This window comes from Schistocerca cancellata, chromosome 8, assembly GCF_023864275.1.
Source record: "Schistocerca cancellata isolate TAMUIC-IGC-003103 chromosome 8, iqSchCanc2.1, whole genome shotgun sequence".
NCBI lineage: Eukaryota > Metazoa > Arthropoda > Insecta > Orthoptera > Acrididae > Schistocerca > Schistocerca cancellata.
In genome coordinates, this window is record NC_064633.1 from 161,281,256 (window position 1) to 161,302,175 (window position 20,920).

The 20,920-nt window shown below is 45.4% G+C and overlaps 1 protein-coding gene across 1 annotated transcript in view; it reads left to right on the forward strand.

Annotated features, from left to right (window-relative positions):
* Positions 1-20,920, forward strand: part of LOC126094470 (probable cytochrome P450 6a20) — a 145,523-nt gene that overhangs the window by 74,900 nt on the left and 49,703 nt on the right. The window contains exon 5 of the mRNA XM_049908859.1: positions 17,732-17,939. Coding sequence (XP_049764816.1) covers positions 17,732-17,939 — 208 coding nt within the window. The remainder of the gene's footprint in view (positions 1-17,731; positions 17,940-20,920) is intronic.

A 20,920-nucleotide genomic window follows, 5' to 3' on the forward strand; every position in this document is an offset into this window, starting at 1 on the left:
CCTGTCGCGACACCACTGGAGGCGGGCTGCACGATGTTGGGGCGTGAGCGGAAGACGGCCTAACGGTGTGCGGGACCGTAGCCCAGCTTCATGGAGACGGTTGCGAATGGTCCTCGCCGATACCCCAGGAGCAACAGTGTCCCTAATTTGCTGGGAAGTGGCGGTGCGGTCCCCTACGGCACTGCGTAGGATCCTACGGTCTTGGCGTGCATCCGTGCGTCGCTGCGGTCCGGTCCCAGGTCGACGGGCACGTGCACCTTCCGCCGACCACTGGCGACAACATCGATGTACTGTGGAGACCTCACGCCCCACGTGTTGAGCAATTCGGCGGTACGTCCACCCGGCCTCCCGCATGCCCACTATACGCCCTCTCTCAAAGTCCGTCAACTGCACATACGGTTCACGTCCACGCTGTCGCGGCATGCTACCAGTGTTAAAGACTGCGATGGAGCTCCGTATGCCACGGCAAACTGGCTGACACTGACGGCGGCGGTGCACAAATGCTGCGCAGCTAGCGCCATTCGACGGCCAACACCGCGGTTCCTGGTGTGTCCGCTGTGGCGTGCGTGTGATCATTGCTTGTACAGCCCTCTCGCAGTGTCCGGAGCAAGTATGGTGGGTCTGACACACCGGTGTCAATGTGTTCTTTTTTCCATTTCCAGGAGTGTATATTCAAACTATTGCATACCAAATGGTGGAATGTGGTAATGCGTAATGATAAACAGTGAAGTGGGTCGAGTAACTACTCCTATGAAATGATATTCCATGACAACGATTTCAGAATGAAGTATGTATTCAAAAAGACAGAGTAAACTTCACGTGAACACATAACGTTGGCCTGAACATGCTATGCTTAACAAAGTGAACAATGATTTTTTTATTTAAATCTTATGGGACTTAACTTCTAATGTCATCAGTCCCTAAGCTTACACACTACTTAACCTAAATTATCCTAAGGACAAACACACACACCCATGCCGAGGGAGGAGTCGAACCTCCTCCGGGACCAGCCGCACAGTCCATGACTACAGCGACCTAGACCGCTCGGCTAATCCCGCACGGCGAACAATGATTTCTACATCTACATCTACATCTACATCCATATTCCGCAAGCCACCTGACGGTGTGTGGCGGAGAGTAACCTGATTACCTCTATCGGTTCTCCCTTCTATTCCAGTCTCGTATCGTTCGTGGAAAGAAGGATTGTCGGTACACTGTTAACAGAGAATTTCTACAAAAACCAAAGAGCTTAATCGGTTAATATGTTAGTGCATGACTCAGGGAACTGAGGTGGTCTTTCTCTAAGCTCTTAACAAGCGAACAAATTTAACTAGCTGCCAATAATAACTTTCACAAATTAGGTACCCAGTGCTACAGTCGTAACTCGACTTCTTGTCTTCAAAAACAGTTACATTATTCAAAATTTATATTCCTTTCATCTTTCAATGTATACGTCATGTTCATCCTTGCTGTCCTTTACAATAAATATTTCTTCATCTAACAAATATGAAGGGCTTATTTCAATAGTGGTACAAGTCCATTTTTGTTCATATTGAGACACAGAGTCCTAAAGTTAAATGAGCGCTGAAACATCTGCAGTTGAGATACCAGAAATATTCAGGCTTATGGTTTCTTTCTAGAGATGAACCTTTCTTTCTGTTTGTTTGGCTCATTAATTTCAGAAGCATTACAGACAGAAAAGTGGAGGTAATGGACTTGTACTACTATTGAAATAAGCCCTTCATATGTAAATCATCACAAGTCAACACAGCACTGCACTGAGGCAATAACCAAAGATTGTTTAACAATAACATAATTTGCTCTCTCTCAGACATGCATATCGATAATATACAAAAATTAAAAATGATATGACCACCTAACGACTGATATAATTTTCAGTCTTTTCTCTTTTGTATGGTGAGCGACGACTTGGGCGCCGACGACTTGGGCGCCGGAGACGGATTGCGGCCTTGGGCTGGAAACGATGGACACCCATGTGGTTGGTTCGATACATATTTGACCAATAGAATCAGATACCTTATAAAGGATGGAAAATGCTGAAAAGAGGTGAAAATAACGTCTGGTGTTGGAACGGCGGGGTTACTTTTGCTTCCCATACAAAAAATGTCCACTCATCTTGTAAATTCCTTCTTCTGCAGACCTATACCCACGCCCTCCCTGTTAAAAACGAATGATGTTCTTGTACTGGACAAGCTGTATTAGAACCAGTAGCATTATACGAGTCCAACGGGTGCAACAAATGTTTCTCAGTATCAGGTTGGCTGAGCGATTAATTGAAAGGTAGTTTGCAAGTAAAAACTTCAATATATTGAGACTTATTTGATACAAAATACCGCCAAGCCAGTGCTATTCCTAAGTTACAGTTTCGTCATTCACAGACAATCACACTCACTCGCAACAGCCTGCTTTTGGTTATGAACCAAACCCTTTACACAATGGAATAATAAACAGATTTTCCGCGGCTCAATGCTCGCTCAAATATTACACAGTTTGACCACTACGGATGTTCAGTTTGCGGGCACGCCCTGTACAACACAGCATGCGGATTTTCGTTATTCAGAACTCGCAGTTTACATATTAAGATCTGACTTCCAAGTGTTCGTTTTTTCACACGTTCGCGACCACTTGCGACTCTTCACGGTGAAGTTTCAACCGCTGTTCCGTAAAATTTTCATCTCTGTTCATACATCCACGTTCGAACATGATCACAGCTGAGATCTGAACTGTACTTACGCTCCACAAAGCAATTCCCTTAGCTCATAAAATACGTGCGAACGTACTTTCGTCTGACTGACTGATACACATGGTAACCAACGCAATGTTAGTAGTACACCGCTCAGTCCTGCATGTTTTACTTTTGACCAATCACAACTACGAGAGTTACTTGCGTCCTTAGGTTTCGCACACCAGTGTGTAATATGCAGCCCACCTTTCGTTGTAGTACAATGGCACTCTCGATGTTTTCACATTGTAGCCATTGCCAAACTGTGTTCCTTCTCTGCAAAAAGAATCTTTCTAACTCGCATGCTGTTCATCACCAGACGCAGAACCAATGATTATCTTTACAGAACGACGCAAGGTCGTTATAAAGAACATGTTGTATAGCGGCACAACATTTATCAGTGATTATCAGCAGCCCTATAGGGGTCGCTGATGATGTTTTTGTCCACAGGAGGGTAAGATCGTTGGACGAAACTTAGAAATACTTGTGCAAAATCCCACTTGACCTAATAAGTGGCAGCTCTCTAAAAGTGGATAAATGCAAGATAATGCCTATAAGAAAGGAAGAACCTGATAATAAGCGATTACAAAACTTGTTGTGAACATCTTGAGCACGCCACATCGTGTATCTATTTGGGGGGTCATACTATGTAGGTATCTTTTTTTTGCGGGGGGGGGGGGGGCATACTACACTGAAGCACCAAAGAAACTGGTGTAGGGATCCGTATTCAGACATATGTAAACAGGCAGAATACGCCGCTGCGATCGGCAACGCCTATATAAGACAACAAGTGTCTGCCGCAGTTGTTAGATCGGTTACTGTTGTTACAATGGCAGGCTATCAAGATTTAAGTGAGTTTGAACGTGGTGTTATAGTCGGCGCACAAGTGATGGGACACAGCATCTCTGAGGTAGCGATGAAGTGGGGATTTTCCCGTACCATCATTTCAAGAGTGTACAGTGAATATCAGGAATTCGGTCGGAAAAAGATCCTTCAAGAACGGGACCAACGACCCCTGAAGAGAATCGTTCGACGTGCCGGAAGAGCAACTCTTCCGCAAATTGCTGCAGATTTCAATGCCGGGCCATCAATAGAAGTCAGTGTGCTAACCATTCAACGGAACGTCATCGCTATGGGCCTTCAGAGCCGAAGGCCCACACGTATACCCTTGATGACTGCACTAGACAAAGCTTTACGCCTCGCCTGGTCGGACTAGTTTCGTTTCAAATTGTATCGAGCGGATGAACATGTACGGGTATGGAGACAACCTCATGAATTCATGGACCCTGCATGTCAGCGGGGGACTGTTCAAGCTGGTGGAGGCTCTGTAGTGGTGTGCGGTGTGTGCAGTTGGAGTGATATGGGACTTCTGATAGGGCTAGATATGACTGTGACAGGTGAGACATCCTGAGCATCTTGTCTGATCACTTGCATCCGTCCATGTCCATTGTGATTCCGACGGACTTGGGCAACTCCATCAGGACGATGCGACACCCCACACGTCCAGAATTTCTACAGCGCGGCTCCAGGATCACTTCTCTGAGTTTAAACACTTTCGCTGGCCACCAAACTCCCGAGACATGAACATTATTGAGCATACCTGGGATGCCTTGCAACGTGCTGTTCAGAAGAGATCTCCACCCCCTCGTATTCTTACGGATTTATGGCGAGCAGTGCAGGATTCATGGCGTCAGTTCCCCCCAGCACTACTTGAGACATTTGTCGAATCCATACCACATCCTGTTGCGATACTTCTGCGTGCTCGCGGGGCCCTACACGGTATTAGGAAGGTGTAGCAGCTTCTTTGACTCTTCATTGTGAGAAGAATGGGGACGACGTAAGTGCAGTATTAGGGAGGGAGAATGATAGGGTTAGATCTGTTGGTATGGTTCTGGAAAAAGGCAGCGGATCTGAAAAAGAAATCGCAAACAAGACTAGACGCTAATGGCGACCAATTCTAGAGTACCGTTAATATTGTTCCAGCGTTTGGAATCATTATCAAGTAGGCGTGACAGGAGACTTAGAACTAATTAAGAGACGTGCAGCCAATGCCGTAACAGGTCAGTGGAGCCTTGTTTATTGAGTCATCAGTCTTCTGACAGGTTTGATGCGACCCACTACGAACTGTCTCTTGCGCTAATATCTTCATCTCAGATTAGCACTTGCACGCTACGTCCTCATATGTTTGTTGGATGTATTCCAGTCTATGTTTATCCCTGCACTATTCACCCTCTACAGCTCCATATAGTACCATGGAGATTATTCCCTGTCTTCTTAACACATGTCCTATCACCCTGTCGTTTCCTCTAGTCAGTGTTTTCCAGATATTCCTTTCTTCTCAGATTCTGTGCAGAACCTTCTCACTCTTTATCAGTCCACCTAATTTTCAGCATTCCTCTGTAGCATTGCAACTCAAACGCTTCGATTCTCTTCTGTTTCTGTTTCCCCACAGTCTATGATTCACTACCGTACAATGCTGTGCTCGAAACGTACATTCTCAGAAATTTCTTCTTCGACTTGTCTATGTTTGGTACCAGTAGATTTCTTTCGGTCTTTCTGACAGTGCTCACCTGCTTTTAGCTTCTGCTTGCTCCGTCCGTCGTGAGTTATTTTGCTTTCAACGTAGCAGAATTTGTTAACTTCGCCTACTTCCCGATCACCATTATTCTCATTTCTGCTACATTTCATTACCTTTGTCTTTTCTAGTTTTTCACAACCCATATTCTTTACTCATTAGACTGTTCATTCTATTCAACCGATCCTCTAATTCTTTCTCATTTTCGCTGAGGACAGCACTGTCATCAGCGAATCTTAACATCGATATTGTTTCAGCCTCAATTTTAATTCCGTTCTTGAACCTTTATTTTATTTCCATCCTAGCTTCTTCGACGCATAGACAACAATGGGGGCGAAAGACTGAATCCATGTCTTATAGGCCTTTAATCCGAGCACTTAGATCTTGGTATTCAAGTTTTATTGGTAACCTTAGATTACTCTACCTGTAGCTTACTCTTACTTTACTCAGGTTTTCTAGTGTCTTGGAACACTTTGTCGAACACTTTTTGTAGGTCGACAAGCGTGCCTTGAATTCTCTTCAGCCTTTCTTCTATTATCAACCGCAAAGTGAAAACTACCTCTGTGGTACATTTACCTTCTCTGAACCCAAACTAATCATCATCTAACTGGTCCTCAGTTTTCTTCTCCATACTTCAGTATATTAATTTTGTCATCAACTTTAGTGCGTGAACTGTTAAGCTCATTGAGCGATAGTTTTCGCACTTATCTGCTGTTGATTTATTCAGAATTTTGTGGATGATATTTATCAGAATTTCTCATGATGCATCTCCGGTCTCATAGGTTCTACACACCAATTTGAATAGAAATGCCGATGGAATGTTATCCATCTCTTCTGCCTTATTTGAGTCTTTTAGACTCATTGTGACTGTAATTCTAGATCACCTACGTCATCCATATCGACTCTAAATTGTTCTTGTATCATATTGGGCAATTCCGTTCCCTCGTATAGGTCTTCAGAGTACTCTTTCCACATGTGCGCTCTCTCTTCTGCGTTTAACAGTGGAACTCCCATTCCACTTTTAATGGTATAACGAATCCATACCAAGGAGTGACAGAAATGTTCGGGGAACGTAAAAGAGAATCCTTGGATGAAGTGCTGTAATGTCCCCACGGAAAATTACCCTCTACCACTCACCAATTAATCATTGTCAATCAAATCATCCGCATTTATTTACTTTGGAAAAGTATCTGATCTGATTTTCTAGTAACATATGCGGCGACAGCTCGTCGACGCCAAAGTATTTTCTAGTACGTTTATTCTTTGGAATAACAGAGATACATGTATGTATTCTCCATGGTTGTTAGACTGGTAACTAGGACAGCTTCGGAAGTATCTGTTGAAAGATTGACGGGTTTCTAAAAGAGACATATTTGCTTTTCTTCTCGCTAAAGCGAGCTATTAACATTTGTGCCACCAGCGGGTTGTTTGAAGAGAAAGAAATTGTAACGGAAAATAATTAAGACTTGGAACCAACAGAAATCTGGATATGTAATGGAGATGGATTGAATATACAATTTCCTTCATAAATAAGGTTTGTGACCCCTTTAATTCTGGAGTGAATGAACGAATGAGTTCTTTGTCTGAATCCTTGATGATCGCGTTGGCCCTGTAATTAGTGGGGAAGTTTCAGCTGTGTCGAAGAGAGCCTGCAATCACCGAGTCTTTGTTAAATCGTCCAAAAAGGCTTCGTACACATCTGGAATTCGATATCTTTCGTAAAAGGAACGAATTGTTCCAACGATTGATTTTCCCAACTGAATGCAGCGCTTAACAATAATAATAAATGTAAAGATCTTTTACAGCAAGCCAGCCGCTGAATACTAAGACGAAGGGCTCCACCAGAGATTCTATTTGGCTGATTTCACGTAATGAAATATTATATCAAAACTGTACATAGATAAAGGAGAGAGAGAGAGAGAGAGCGAGTGAAAATTAGAGAAAATACTAATAATCCTCCATTAGTCTAATGTTTCGCCTGTCTTATCACGGATCAGCCTAAAGACAAAACGGGAGGCCCTTACTTTACTGTATAGATTTAGGTGTGAAAGTGAAGGGATCTTAAAGGCAACAGATACACGTCTATACCGACAAGACATTACACAAAGTTAGCGGCAAGCTGCATGCATTCATCATTCAGCATCTATTCTCCTTACATTAATACATTATAGTGCGATACTGTTCTCACCAACAAAGCATGCACGTGAGAAGGCACATTGTATGGTAATTCGGAATAGAATAGGCACTGCAATATCGTATTTATCTGCCGATACCGGGCCAGCGACTTTCAAGTAAAATGTCTCACTTGTTCGGGAATATACACAATGGATGTACGAGTATAGTTTATTGACGACATATGGACGTCTGGATGTGCCTGCGAGCCATGCGCGGAGAGTCTAATGGCAGCCGACAGCACGGTAGTACAGCGTGGAAATGAGAGAACACATTAACGAAGAACGTGAACGGGTGTCATCGAACGTCCGCCCCGAACGAATTCAAGGAACAATACTGAACAAAATGAGACTTAAAAAAATAAAAAAAATGTAAGTCTACCGCTCTCGATAAGTGGGAAATAGGAGTTCGAGCCCTGCTCCGGCACAAATTTTTGTTGTCGTCAGTCCATTCTACAGCCGATGGTAGTCCACGTTCGCAGTTGCGAATGCATTTAATGCTTCTGCTTTTAGTGACGCATGTTCGCACCGCCATACTTACAATCGCGGTGGAGTCATCTCTAACATAATCGCAACATTTTGAATAGACCGTTTGTTTTATGTTGCGACGAGTAAGGAAAGTGACTGTTCCCAAGCAGTGACGTCTAGTGACGCTGTTAAGTGTCTGCTTGTCAGACGCTGTCATTTATATATTTTATGACTTTGTTTGTTAAAGCGCTTTTTTTCTAAAGACTTGATTTAGTCTGTCGCAGGCTATTTTCTGGACTGGAAAGCAGGTAATATATTTGTCAATCTATTTCTCCTCCTCAGAAGTGTAAAATATTTGACTGTGGTCTCTCGCCTTGTGGACAATTATCGTATGTAATATTTAATATAATAGATTAAGTGCTGTAGAGTTTAATTACTCCCAGTTCAGGGACAGAAGTTAAATTACTTACTGGATATTTTTCAGATATTTTGGCATCAGCCACTAGAGTTCAAGCACCCCAACAGTCAGCTAGTTCTAATGTATCAAGAGATCAATTAATAACTTGGCCATTAGTTTGTATACATTTACTATCCTGTTCATTAACGGCAATGTAATATTCATGAATTGCTGAGTGTTTTTATACCGGAAATTATTCGCCTTGCTACCTATGCTGTTGTTCGTTTAGACCTTGCTTTGTTCTATAATGGGATTGAAGCCTTGGGTCTGATTTTTATGATAAAATTCTGTTCCATGTTCTTACCAAAGATTAAATTAATACTCTATTTTCATTGGGATTTAAGTGCCTTCAATATTAACTATTTGTTTTTAACTCATGGCACGCAAAATCTCTATTACTATTTATTAATACTGTACAATTATTTGGTGAGTATCTTGCATATTTAACATATTTAATCACTGAATAAATTGTTAAATTTAGTGGCCAATAAAACTGTGTAGTAAAGAGGTGAATGAAGGTTTGTAAACCCCTAGTCCAGACCCTTTTTTTTTAATTCTTAATTTCCAAAAGCTTATTAATTATACAATCTAGCCCACTGCCTTATGTGATTAGTGGGCCGAAAATACTTATACATTTATACAAGTTGCAGCTATTCTAAGTATGATTTAGTAACTAGTTAGTAGGCAAGCTATATGGAAACTGCAATGGGCAAATTAGTATGTTAATTAAGTACTAAGTGGTAACCTAACTAACTATAGGCTAGTCACTAAAGCCTGCAGCGTTACAAATGTGTCAGCTGAAAATATAAACCTACTATAGGGCCTTGCTCATTGAGCTAACCCCAATGAGCGTGCCCCTGATACTGGGCAGGCCATGATGTTGGTCGCTGCAGGTTCCTAAGAATAGTATCTATAAACTAGGTCCTACAACTAAACTTATCCTAGGGTCAAATTAGGTGCGTTGTCTGGATCGGTGAAATTGCACCCCACTCCTCCTAATCCCGAGGCGCGGCGGATTCTAGACTGAAGAAGTCGGCCTTTCCGCGCCCAGGCGCTTTGGGAATAGGGTACTAGACTTTATCGGTATTTGAGTAGGTCTCTATTAGGGGCTAATTTAGTTCTCTCAGGTAGTCCTTTAAGACTTTCTGTGATACCGCGTTAGCCAGTTTATTAATAGTCTGAAAGGTGTCGTGTTGTCTAAGCAATCTGTACGCGTCGTTGTGGGGTAGTTGGTCTCGTAACACTGAGGCCACATCATTGAAAAGGGGGCACTCGTAGACTACATGGTCAGGAGTACCCTCCGGAACACCACAGTCACACGCGGGTTCACCTTTTTCCCGAATCGACATAAGTATGTCGAATAGGGTCCATGTCCAGTGAGAAAGTGAATCAGTCCCCTGGTTGGTTCAAAATATGGCATTTCCATTCTTTCCCTGACATCTGGTAAGAAGTCAAAAGTTATGCGTCCTGTTTCTTCGCCTTCCCATGAATGTTGCCACAGCTGATCCCCTCTTAGCCTAATCTTAACTTTATTCTCAATCCTGCTTCCTAGAATTTCCTCTGTTTTCTCCAAGTTCCCCTTTTTTGCCCAGTACCAAACGGCCTGCTCCCGAATTTTGATATCTAAGGGGCAGAGTCCCATTATGACTAACAGGGCTCCTCCTGGTGTAGTCCTGTATGCCCCCACTGATCTCATAATCATGTTTCTCTGCACTCTTCTCACTGTCATGGCGGGCACCACCCTCGTGAGCCTGTGTGTCCAGATTCCCGAGCCGTAACCCACTATGGAGGTGAGTATGCTATTGTGATATAGTTTGGTGAGATGTGGTGGGAGATGGAAGCGTTTGTGTCCAATGGAGATGAGGTTTTTGAGTACTTGTAAAGCTCTTTGAGTTACGGTTTCAATGTGCCTGCCAAATGACCACCTTTCATCAATGATGATGCCGAGATATCGAGTCTCACGTCGCCTGAGAACTGGTGAGCCCCCTATCCTGACAGTTGGATTTCGAACTAGTTGTCCCTTTAGAAGGAGGTATGTGGACTTAGCTGGTGAAATCTTCATCTTAGTGTTCCGGCACCACAGTTGTAGTATTTCTATTGCTCGTTCTATCTTAGGCTCTATGTCTTCTCGGACCCGGCCGCCAACCAGTAGGAGGAGGTCATCTGCGTAGGCTATCACCTCTAGCACTTCATCACTTTGCTGTAGTTTGTCTAGTAAGGGTTCCATGTGGATATCCCAAAACAGGGGACCCAGTACGGAGCCCTGGGGACATCCTTTTGTGATAGTTTTTCTTACTCTTGTGCTAGGGGATGATAACCAGACCTCCCGATCCTCGCAATAGCTCCTCAGACACCCATATAGCGGCCCTGGACACTCCTTCTCCCGTAAACAGGAGAAGAGCGAAGGCCACCACAGGTTGTCGAAGGCGCCACTTATGTCCACCATGATGCCGACAACGTACTTGTACGGGGTAGAGCCACAGACCTCAGCCGCCAGGGCGATTGCATCAGATGCCGATCGCCCCGGCCTGAAGCCGAACTGCCCGCTGCTCATCCCGCACAGCACTCGGTGCGCAGCCAGTCTGTCAGCCAGCAGTCTCTCCAGAACCTTCCCAAGCAGATCAAGCAGGCAGATCGGTCGGTAGGATTTTGTTTCTCCTGGGTCTTTGTCAGCTCCTTTCTTAATTATTACTACATTTGCCCTCTTCCAAATTCGAGGGAACTTTTGCTGCCTGAGACATTCATTGTATAGGTGAGTTAGAGGGGCGACTATCTGGGGGGCCAGAAATTGCATCACCTCCGCCACAATGCCATCTGGCCCGGGAGCTTTCCCTATCTTCAGGGTTTTTATGTGGACAGCTACCTCCTCTTCAGAGAATGGGTAGACTGCCGTATCATTTCCATATACATTGCTGTAATGTACTCTCGCAGCTGCCGTTGTTCGTTTGTCTCTCCATCCGCTGTGTCATCAGGCAGCAGGGACTGGAGAAGGACCTCAGCAGTTTCCTGCCAGTACTCCGTCATCCCATCCCCACGCCTGACGGTTGAGAGCTCCATCGGAGAGCGGATTTTTTTTCCGGACAAGCTTATAGGGAACTCCCCAAGGGTCTAAAGCAAGTTGGTTTAGAACAAAGTGTTCCCAGCTTTTAGATCTTACTTCACGTCAATGTTTATGGAAATTGTCTTTCGCTTCCCGGTATAGCTGAAGCCATCGTTGTCTTTCTAGCCAGACGACACTGCGCTGGTAGTGCCTCCTGAGCCTTCTAACAGACCGGCGCATCTCCTCTAGTTCAGCTGACCATGGTGACAGAGAGGCCGCCATGGCCTTCCTCCTCCTAGGTACAGCAGCCTTCACCGCTCGAGTCATCAGTTCCTCAACTCTGTTGTCAACGTCAATGTCCAGGTGTCCGTCACCTTCTGGTAGTGCAGGAATGTCGCACTCCCTAGCAAGTTTCTCCCAATCGGCTCTTTTGTAATTATATTGCACCTCCCACCCCATGGCCCAGCGGCTCTCCTTGTCTCCCATACTGAAAGTGATGAGATTATGGTCACTAGTGGTGGCGTTCTCTACAACTTTCCACTGCTGGATTAGGTGCGCAGCATTAGGCGTAGCCAAGGTCACATCAATGTTTGTGCCTTGGCCACCTCCTGCCACGTAGGTCGGAGGGTTGCCAGACTTGTTTGCCACCACCAGCTGCAAGGCCATGATGGCCTCTTCTGCCCTCTCTCCATTTGGATCCCTGGTGCCACTGTACCATAGGGGGGATTTAGCGTTTATGTCTGCAGTTATAATTACTTTCCGCCCCCGCAACGCCGTGATGACTGTGGTAAGGTGTGCCAAGTGTCTCTCAATGTCATCACCATACTGAAAGTACATGTTGATGAAGATAATGGTTCCGGATGGAGACTGCAGCTCCACGACGTTGCAGTAGCTGGTTGTGAACTGTGTTAGAACTATGGCTCTTAGGAGTTTGTTGGTTATAATTATTGCCGATCTTGGGTCTTCCCCTCTGCTTATAACTTGCCAGGTCGCAGCTGTGAAAGCTAATTTTCCATTTAGGGAGTACGGCTCTTGTAGACAGACCAGATCCAGTCTCCTCTCCTCCACTTCCTTACGTAGCTCCTGCATCACAAGTCTGCTGTTATGGGCGTTAAGTTGGCCAATGGTGATTTTCGACATTTAGTTGTTATGGAAAATATGTGTGAATTCTGTCGTTAGGCCAAGTCTTGTTCCAGTCAAATGTGATGCGTCCATTTGCCAAAACTGCTTGTTGATAGATTTCGTCCAAGTCGAATTTTTCGCCACGTCTTGCGAAGACTTTCTTGAGTAAGTCCCGCAGGGCTCCGAAGTCGGTGGGGAGATTCACTGATTTGAGTTGGATTCTGTCTACAGCCTCCATTACCGAGAAGGTGACTCTCCTACCATACTCATGTCCCACCCCGACCACGTGTGTTAAGGCAGTGGTCAGGGTAGTCGGCTGCTCTAATCTTGCCAGTTGCATTGTAAATTCGAGGTATGGATAGACTCTGACTGAATCGATGGGTGGCAATCTCACGACAGGATCTATTGTGGCTAGTTCACTAGAGCTAGTTATTTTGTTTTTCTGAACTGGTTCGTTTATATTTCTGTTCTCCTTCGTTGAGATTGCCACAGTCTTTGTTACAGGATGCCATTGCCGTTGATCTTTAGTTGGCCTTGTCTCCCGGCTTTGGGAGGAGGGGAATGTGACTGTAAGAGGCTCAGTTTGAGTCCCTCTGTCCGTTGTGTCAGAGTCTGTTTGAGTGCTTATGTCATTGGTTTTAATTGTGGCGCCCGTGAGCGACCTCAAAAATAACTTAAAGGCACTTACCTTCATGGCATCCCTCCTCCTTTTGCTCGGGGATTTTCTTTTGGGCATCCTGTTCGCTTTGGCTTGTTCAGCCATTGTCTATCCTCGAAATTAATCTCTGTTCCAGGAGTCTACAGTCTTTTCGTACATGTCCGTCCTCACCACATTTTGAGCAGGCTGACCCCCTGGTACAGTGCCTCAGAACGTGGTCGAGATCTCCACAGTTGTGGCAACGCGGTACCACAAGATAATCACGTGTATTTATGGCATGAAAGCCGATGTACAGTTTGCCCATTGCAGTTATTTTCCTCCACATTTGAGCGGAGACCTCAGCGACGTGGTGAACCACATCACGGTCCCGAGGCCCCGTTTTAAATCTCAGTTTGAAATTTTCTTTAAATTCGTCCTCTGACATTTCCTCAAAATTTTGTGCCCTTATAGTTTTATGTATTTCCTCATTTGTCATGATCGTTGGTACATCATATAAGATGACCAACGGGTTTCTTTTCCTCGGTGGCTCGCATTTGACCACCGAGTTTAATTTAGCATTGTTTAATAGTTTTGCTTTGTCCTCTTCGGAGGCAACTTCTACAATCACTGAATTCCTACTTGGTTTAACCTTGCTAATTCTAATCTTGTCTTTTACCGGGTTTATGGTAGTGGTGAGCACTCCTGTATTTTCCTCACGCTAGTGTCCTGACCGGGCAAGGTCTTTAGAAAGACCGTTGTGTCTGCTCTTTTAGTAACTTTTACAATGGTGTCCCTTGTTGTTTGCGGTTTTGGTGGCGCTTGTGCGACCACTCCCGCCCAGGTCTTAGCAGGTTGTTTTCTCAGTCTTTCATTTTCCTTCTCCAACTCTTCTACACGGCCCTCGAGCTTGGCGTTAGCGATGGCCCACGCCGCCAACTCATTTTTGATTATTGTTAGTGCCGCCTGACTGATTTTTCCATTTTTGATATTTTGCTCAAGGAGCGACGTGATCCTTGAGTGTCTTTGCAACACATTTTCTTCGTTTGCCTGTCCCAACTCGTCCTGAGGAGCAGGTACAGGCATCACAGAAGCTCGCGATAGCGCACTCGAATCACTCTTCTCCATATTGAACGAGTGATAAAAAAGGGGTGGGAGCCCGTCTCTTGCCCCGGACCGGCTCCTCTGGCATGGGGGGGGGGGGGACGTCTGCAGCTCGCCCCTAGGTCAAGGGCACTCCAGAGCTGTCGGGTTCAGCGCGCCGTCGCCAGCGCACTGGTTCCCATCGATGGCCTCGTCGTCGACGATTTCACACGACGCTCCTCGGCAAATGCACCCCGCACTCAATGCACCCCTCGCCCTTCGCCGCCTACTTGCCCGAGCTTCCACCTGAAGGTCAAGGACCCACTCCTACTCAGGTGGTGGGTCGGTCCCCCAGTCGTTCGGCGGTCTGGGCCCATCTAACCTGGCCCAGGCGATGTCACCACCTCCTGGGTTTGGCAGAACACGCCCCGGTTACCCAGGGGCGCGGCGAAGCACCCTTGCCGACTCGCGCCGCGATCCCACGCCGACAAACGAAGTCGCCGGCATGCAGAGCACCTGCTGGACTGTGCCCTGCGAACAGAGAGGGACTGGTGTTCGGTCCCTCGACACAGCTCCCCCTGTGTCACGCACCCTTCGCTTTCGCATCGGGTTGGGTCGCAGCTCTCCCTTTTGTCACAAGGCAGAATGCCGAGCTTAACGTCTGGCACCACGGGAAGGCGGAAAGAACCACTTGGGAAGGAGAGGCTATGAGAGACGCGTCACTTCCCCTGTGAGGACTGCCGCTGCACGCCCGACTGGAAGCGATACGCCCCAGTGCGACCTTCCGTGCCTTATGGCGCGCCGGCAACGGGCGGGCCCGCGCCGAACGCGCCGTCAAGCGACCGACCCCACGCCAGACTAGTCCAGACCTTCTCGAAACTCGCGGTAGTCACTGTTCAGTGATACTGTAGTTGTTTATTAACGATTACTGTTACGGTGAACAGGATCCCGTCGCCGGCGAGAGAATAACTGAAACGGGAACGCGGCACTGTATTTCGCTACATCTAAGCATCCTTGAAGAACTCCTAAATAAATTTGCCCCACCCCGTCCCCCTCGCCGGCCGGTGTGGCCGAGCGGTTCTAGAAGCTTCAGTCTGGAACCGCGCGACCGCTACGGTCGCAGGTTCGAATCCTGCCTCGGGCATGGATGTGTGTCATGTCCTTAGGTTAGTTAGGTTAAAGTGGTTCTAAGTTCTAGGGGACTGATGACCTCAGATGTCAAGACCCATAGTGCTCAGAGCCATTTTTAACCCCTCCCCCTCAAATGAGGAAAACTTACATTTCATAAAGGGACGTGATACTGTGTGTCAAGTACTTATCCTCTTGAATAATTCTACACTGACGGAAAATAATTGCGACACCTATGAGTTGTGCGATGTAAGCGGAAATTGGTAGGCGTGTTTCTACATCTGAAACATGATGTCTGTTCCAATGTCGCGCCATTTGCATGGGAATGGTCACTATGGCAATGGAAATCAGGTTTGCTGTAAATACACGCTGTAACGGTCGTGAGCGTTAGTTCCTTTGAGATTGGACGTGGTGAGTTGATGTTAGTCAAGAATGCTTCTAAGAAGACGAAGACTCCATTGTCAACACCTCACTGAGTTTGAACGAGTTCGTGCAATACGGCTAGGAGAAGCTGGATGTTCCAGCCGTGATACTGAAGAAAGACGTGGCAGGAATGTAGCCACTGTGCATGATTGCTGGAGCGGTCATCACGAGAATGTACGGTCGCAAGAAGACCGGACTCCGGACGGTCACGTGACACTACAAGGAGCGAGGACCATCGTGTTTGGCGTGTGACTGGCGCATCATACTGCACCTGCAGCATCAATTTGAGCAGCAGTTGGCACCACCGTGACACAACGAACTGTTACAAATCGATTACTCGAAGACAGTTCCGAGCCAGACTCCCTGTAGTATGCATTCCACTGACCCCAAGCCACCGCCATTTCCGACTTCAGTAGTGTCAAGAAAGAGCTCGTTGGAGGACTGGGTGGAGGTCTGTTGCGTTTTCCGATCCTGCCTCGTTGGCAGTGGTGGCCGTGTGTTGGTTAGAAGGAGGCCGGTTGAGTGCCTGTAACTAACCTGTCTACGTGCTGGACACAAGACCTACACCAGGAGTTGTTGTCTGAGGTGTGATTTCGCATGACAGCAGGATCACTCTCGTGGTTGTATGATCACAATGTTCTTCAGAGTATGTCGTTAAATAGTACTTCCATTTACCGCTCTGACTTTTGACCGAAGCACAGTCTTTTCCATGATCACATTTTCGCGTGTCGAGTAACGTACCCGATCATTTGAGGCGTCTACGATTCAACTGTCTTAGTCGCATTTGGGTTCCTCCCACCTCTTACGATATTATGAAGTGTTTCTAGTGTGGTGACGCTTAACTGCTCAGATCGTACTCGCTTCAAGCTTTCTAATCGTGCAACAGCGTTTAAAATAATAAAACCAGATGTAACTAAATAACTTTAAATGTCAATAAATAGTTCACATGAACAGTGCGCTGCCTAATGCGGTTTTGAAGAGCGCAGCGGTTGACTCCGTAAAACAGAAACGTTGATAACGTTATGAAACGTGCGTTTCCTTATTTCGTATACAATACATCAGACTAAGCATATCACATAGCTGCCAACTGACAATTACACGTCGTACCTGTTCAGGTTATATGCACTGATGCGGAGGTGTTCTCTCTTTCGCAGACATTTATTTATTTTAAATTCTAACTGGCTGGAAAAGTCAGTTTAAGGTCGAAAGAAGGCGAGGGCTTACTCCCACCAACAGGGCTGTGTGGCTAGGAATATATTACAACTAACAAAGAAACCTTTGTCTTGAAACAGATTTACTTTACTGTTTTATCTTGTCATAAAGACTGTTATTTTGCATTAAAAACTGCTGTAATAAATGAATTTGAAATAAGTTGGTGCTGATAACACTAAAGAAAATTATATGGATCATGATGATAATGATGAAATGCGACACTGATGATGATGATATTGTTGGCATTAAAGCTGATGATACTGATAGTTACTATGAATCATTACATTACATACTTGCTGAGCCTAAATGTTGTTGTTGCCTAGATATCCAAAATCTGATTCATGTTGTTTTCCTTATTATTATTATATTACTATTATTAGTGTATAAAGTTCAATTGCAATTTTAATCTTTTTTATACTGACCAACAGAATTGTAAAAGATGTCCGATTAGATGTAAGAAAACGTCTAATGTCCATAAAACTGACCAGATAACATGAATCCTTTTAAAAAAATAGAAACTGTTGAGCACGTATCAATCATAGCTTCCATCTTAAACACCCCATTTAGTTATCTGCCGCAACAATATAACGACCGCTATTTGTCCACGCATTGCTCGGACAGTGCAATGTTGACGTGGTTTCTCCATTACAGGCGCCACGGGCTTTTCTGTTTCAGATGGTGTGGAGGCCCACGAGATATGTTTGCGATACACGACTGACGTAGTGACTTCTTGTGCACTGGGGATCAAAGGGGGCGCCCTCAGTGACCAAAAGTCCGAAATGCTGGAAATGTTCAACTTGATTCTGGAGCCCAACACCAACAGCGCCATCAGATTCATGATAACCTATGTCTGCCCTCGCTTGGCTTCTCTTCTCCGCCTAAGGTACGACTGCTCATTCAAACATGACGTAATAAAAGTGTTGGTTTTATTTCTGTTAATACAAGTACCGGACGACAGTCCGAAGCAGTATGTAAACTTTGAGACTGTTTTCTTTCTTGTCCGTATTAGAAGTAGCACAGTGGCAATATTTATTGTGGTACACTTTTGTTAAGCCTTTATCGTCGTAAAGAATGAATATATGACTTGACTCTGTTGACTGGAGTTCGCGCCATTCAGTAGAGGAGGCGCCGAATTCAGCGTAAGCCATGCTGTATACGTCGCTAATATTTTTACTGAGGTAACATTGAACTTCAATTGACACTTATTTCGATTTGTTCCATATACGCTAAGGTCGCAGGTTCGAATCCTGCCTCGGGCATGGATGTGTGTGATGTCCTTAGGTTAGTTAGGTTTAAGTAGTTCTAAGTTCTAGGGGACTGATGACCTCAGAAGTTAAGTCCCATAGTGCTCAGAGCCATTTGAACCGTTCCATATAAGGTAAGATAAGTGTGGATTCCGGAAAAAATGTAGGAACACGCGAAGCCATACTGACCCCACGAATTCTCTTGGAAGATAGCTTGAGAAAAGGCAAACCTACATTTATAGCGTTTGTAGACTTAGACAAAGCTTTTGACAGTGTTGACTGGAATACTGTCTTTGAAATTCTGAAGGTATCATGGGCAAATACATGGAGCAAAAGTCTATTTACAACTTATATAGAGAGCAGACGGCAGTTATAAGAGTTGAGGGGCATGAAAAAGGAAGCAGTGGTTGCGAAGGGAGTGAGACAGGGTTGTAGCCTATCCGCAATGTTATCCAATCTACGTTGAGAAAGCAGTAAAGGAAATTTGCAGTAGAAATTAAAGACCAAAGAGAAGAAATAAAAACTTTGTGGTTTGCCGATGACATTGCAATTCTACACACAGCCAAAAAAGGTTTTGCATCACCTCCGGAATCTGTCAGAAAATTGGAATAGAGATCAACATAAACATCGTTTCGACTCTTTTTATTGCTCATGAAAACCAGAGATTGATTGTTGCGCCACCATACAGCGAGGCCTTTAGAGGTGGTGGTCCAGATTGCTGTACGCACTGGAACCTCTAATACCCAGTAGCATGTCCTCTTGCATTGATGTGTGCCTGTATTCGTCGTGGCGTACTATCCACAAGTTTATCAAGGCACTGTTGGTCCAGATTGTCCCACTCCTCAACGGCGATTCGGCATAGATCCCTCAGAGTGGTTGGTGGGTCACTTCGTTCATAAACAGTTCTTTTCAATCCATCCCAGGCATGTTCGATAAGGTTCATGTCTGGAGAACATTCTGGACACTCTAGTCGAGCGATGTCGTTATTCTGAAGGAATTCATTCACAAGATATGCACGATTGGGGCGCGAATTGTCGTCCATACTGGCCAATATGCTGCCGATATGGTTGCACTATCGGTCGGAGGATGGCATTCACGTATCGTACAGCCGTTATGGCGCCTTCCATGCCCACCAGCGGCGTATGTGAGCCCCACATAATGCCACCTAAAAACAACAGGGAACCTCCGACTTGCTGCACTCTGGACAGTGTGTCTAAGGTGAATGAACTTAATTAACTGTTCAGAAAGGTAAAGACGCTTTTTGCTAGCACTACATTTGCAAGCAGTTCAGTGCAAAACAAAGCATCCCCCTCCATAAAAAACCGAAATCCTTAACACACACACGTAAATTACATGATAGTAATTACAATAAATACTCCCAAACATACACTGAAGTGAAGAAAGTCGTGCGATACCTCCTAATACCGTGTTGGAGCTCCTTTTGCCCGGCGTAGTGCGGCAACTCGACGTGGTATGGATTCAACAAGTCGTTGGAAGCCCCCTACGGAAATACTGACCTTATAGCCGTCCATAATTGCGAAAGTATTGCCGGTGCAGGATGTTGTGCACGACCTGACCTCTCGATTATGTCACAGAATGTCTGATGGGCTTCATATTGGGCGATCTGGGTGTGCAAATCATTCGTTCGAATTGTCCAGAATGTTGTTCAAGCCACTCGCAAACAATTGTGGCCCGGTGACATAACATCGATGTTTCGGAACGTGAAGCCTATGAATGGCTGCAAATCGTCTCCAAGTAAACGAAAATAACCATTTCTAGTCAATGATCGGTTCAGTTGGACTGGTGGATCCAGTTCATTCCACGTAAACACAGCCCACACTATTATGAAGCCACTACCAGTTAGCGCAGTGCACCTTGGATGCATGGCTTCCTGGCATCAGCGCCACACTCGAACCCCACCATCAGCTATTATCAACTGAAATCGGGATTCATCTGACCAAACCATGTTTCGTCTAGAGTCCAACTGATATGCTCACGAACCAAGGATAGGCACTGCAGGCGATGTCGGGCTGTTAGCAAAGGCACTCGCGTCGGTCGTCTGCTGCCAGAGCACACTGACGTCAGATTTAGCCACACTGTCTTAACGGATACGTTTGTTGTGCGTCCCACGTTGATTTCTGCGGTTAGCTCAAGCAGTGTCGCTGTCTGTTAGCGCTGATAAATACGGAAACGCCGCTGTTCTCGATCGTTAAGCGAAGGCAGTCGGCCACTGCGTTGTCCTTGGTGTGAGGAAATACCTGAAATTTGGTACTGTCGGCATAGTTGTGGCAGTGTAATATCGGAATACTGAATTCCCTAGCGATTTCCGAAACTGTATGTCCCATTCGGTTAGCTGCAACTACCAGTCCGCGTTGAAAGTCTGTTAATTCCCGTCGTGCGGCCACAATCACGTTGGGTACCTTTTTGCATGCATCACCTGAGTACAAATGACAGGTCCGCCAAAGCACTGCTCCATTTACAGCTTGTGTACGCGATACTACCACCATTTGTATTTGTACGAGGTGCATTCAAGTTCTAAGGCATCCGATTTTTTTTCTCCGGACTGGAAAGAAATAGAAACACGCGCATTGTTTTAAAATGAGGCCGCGTTCATTGTCAA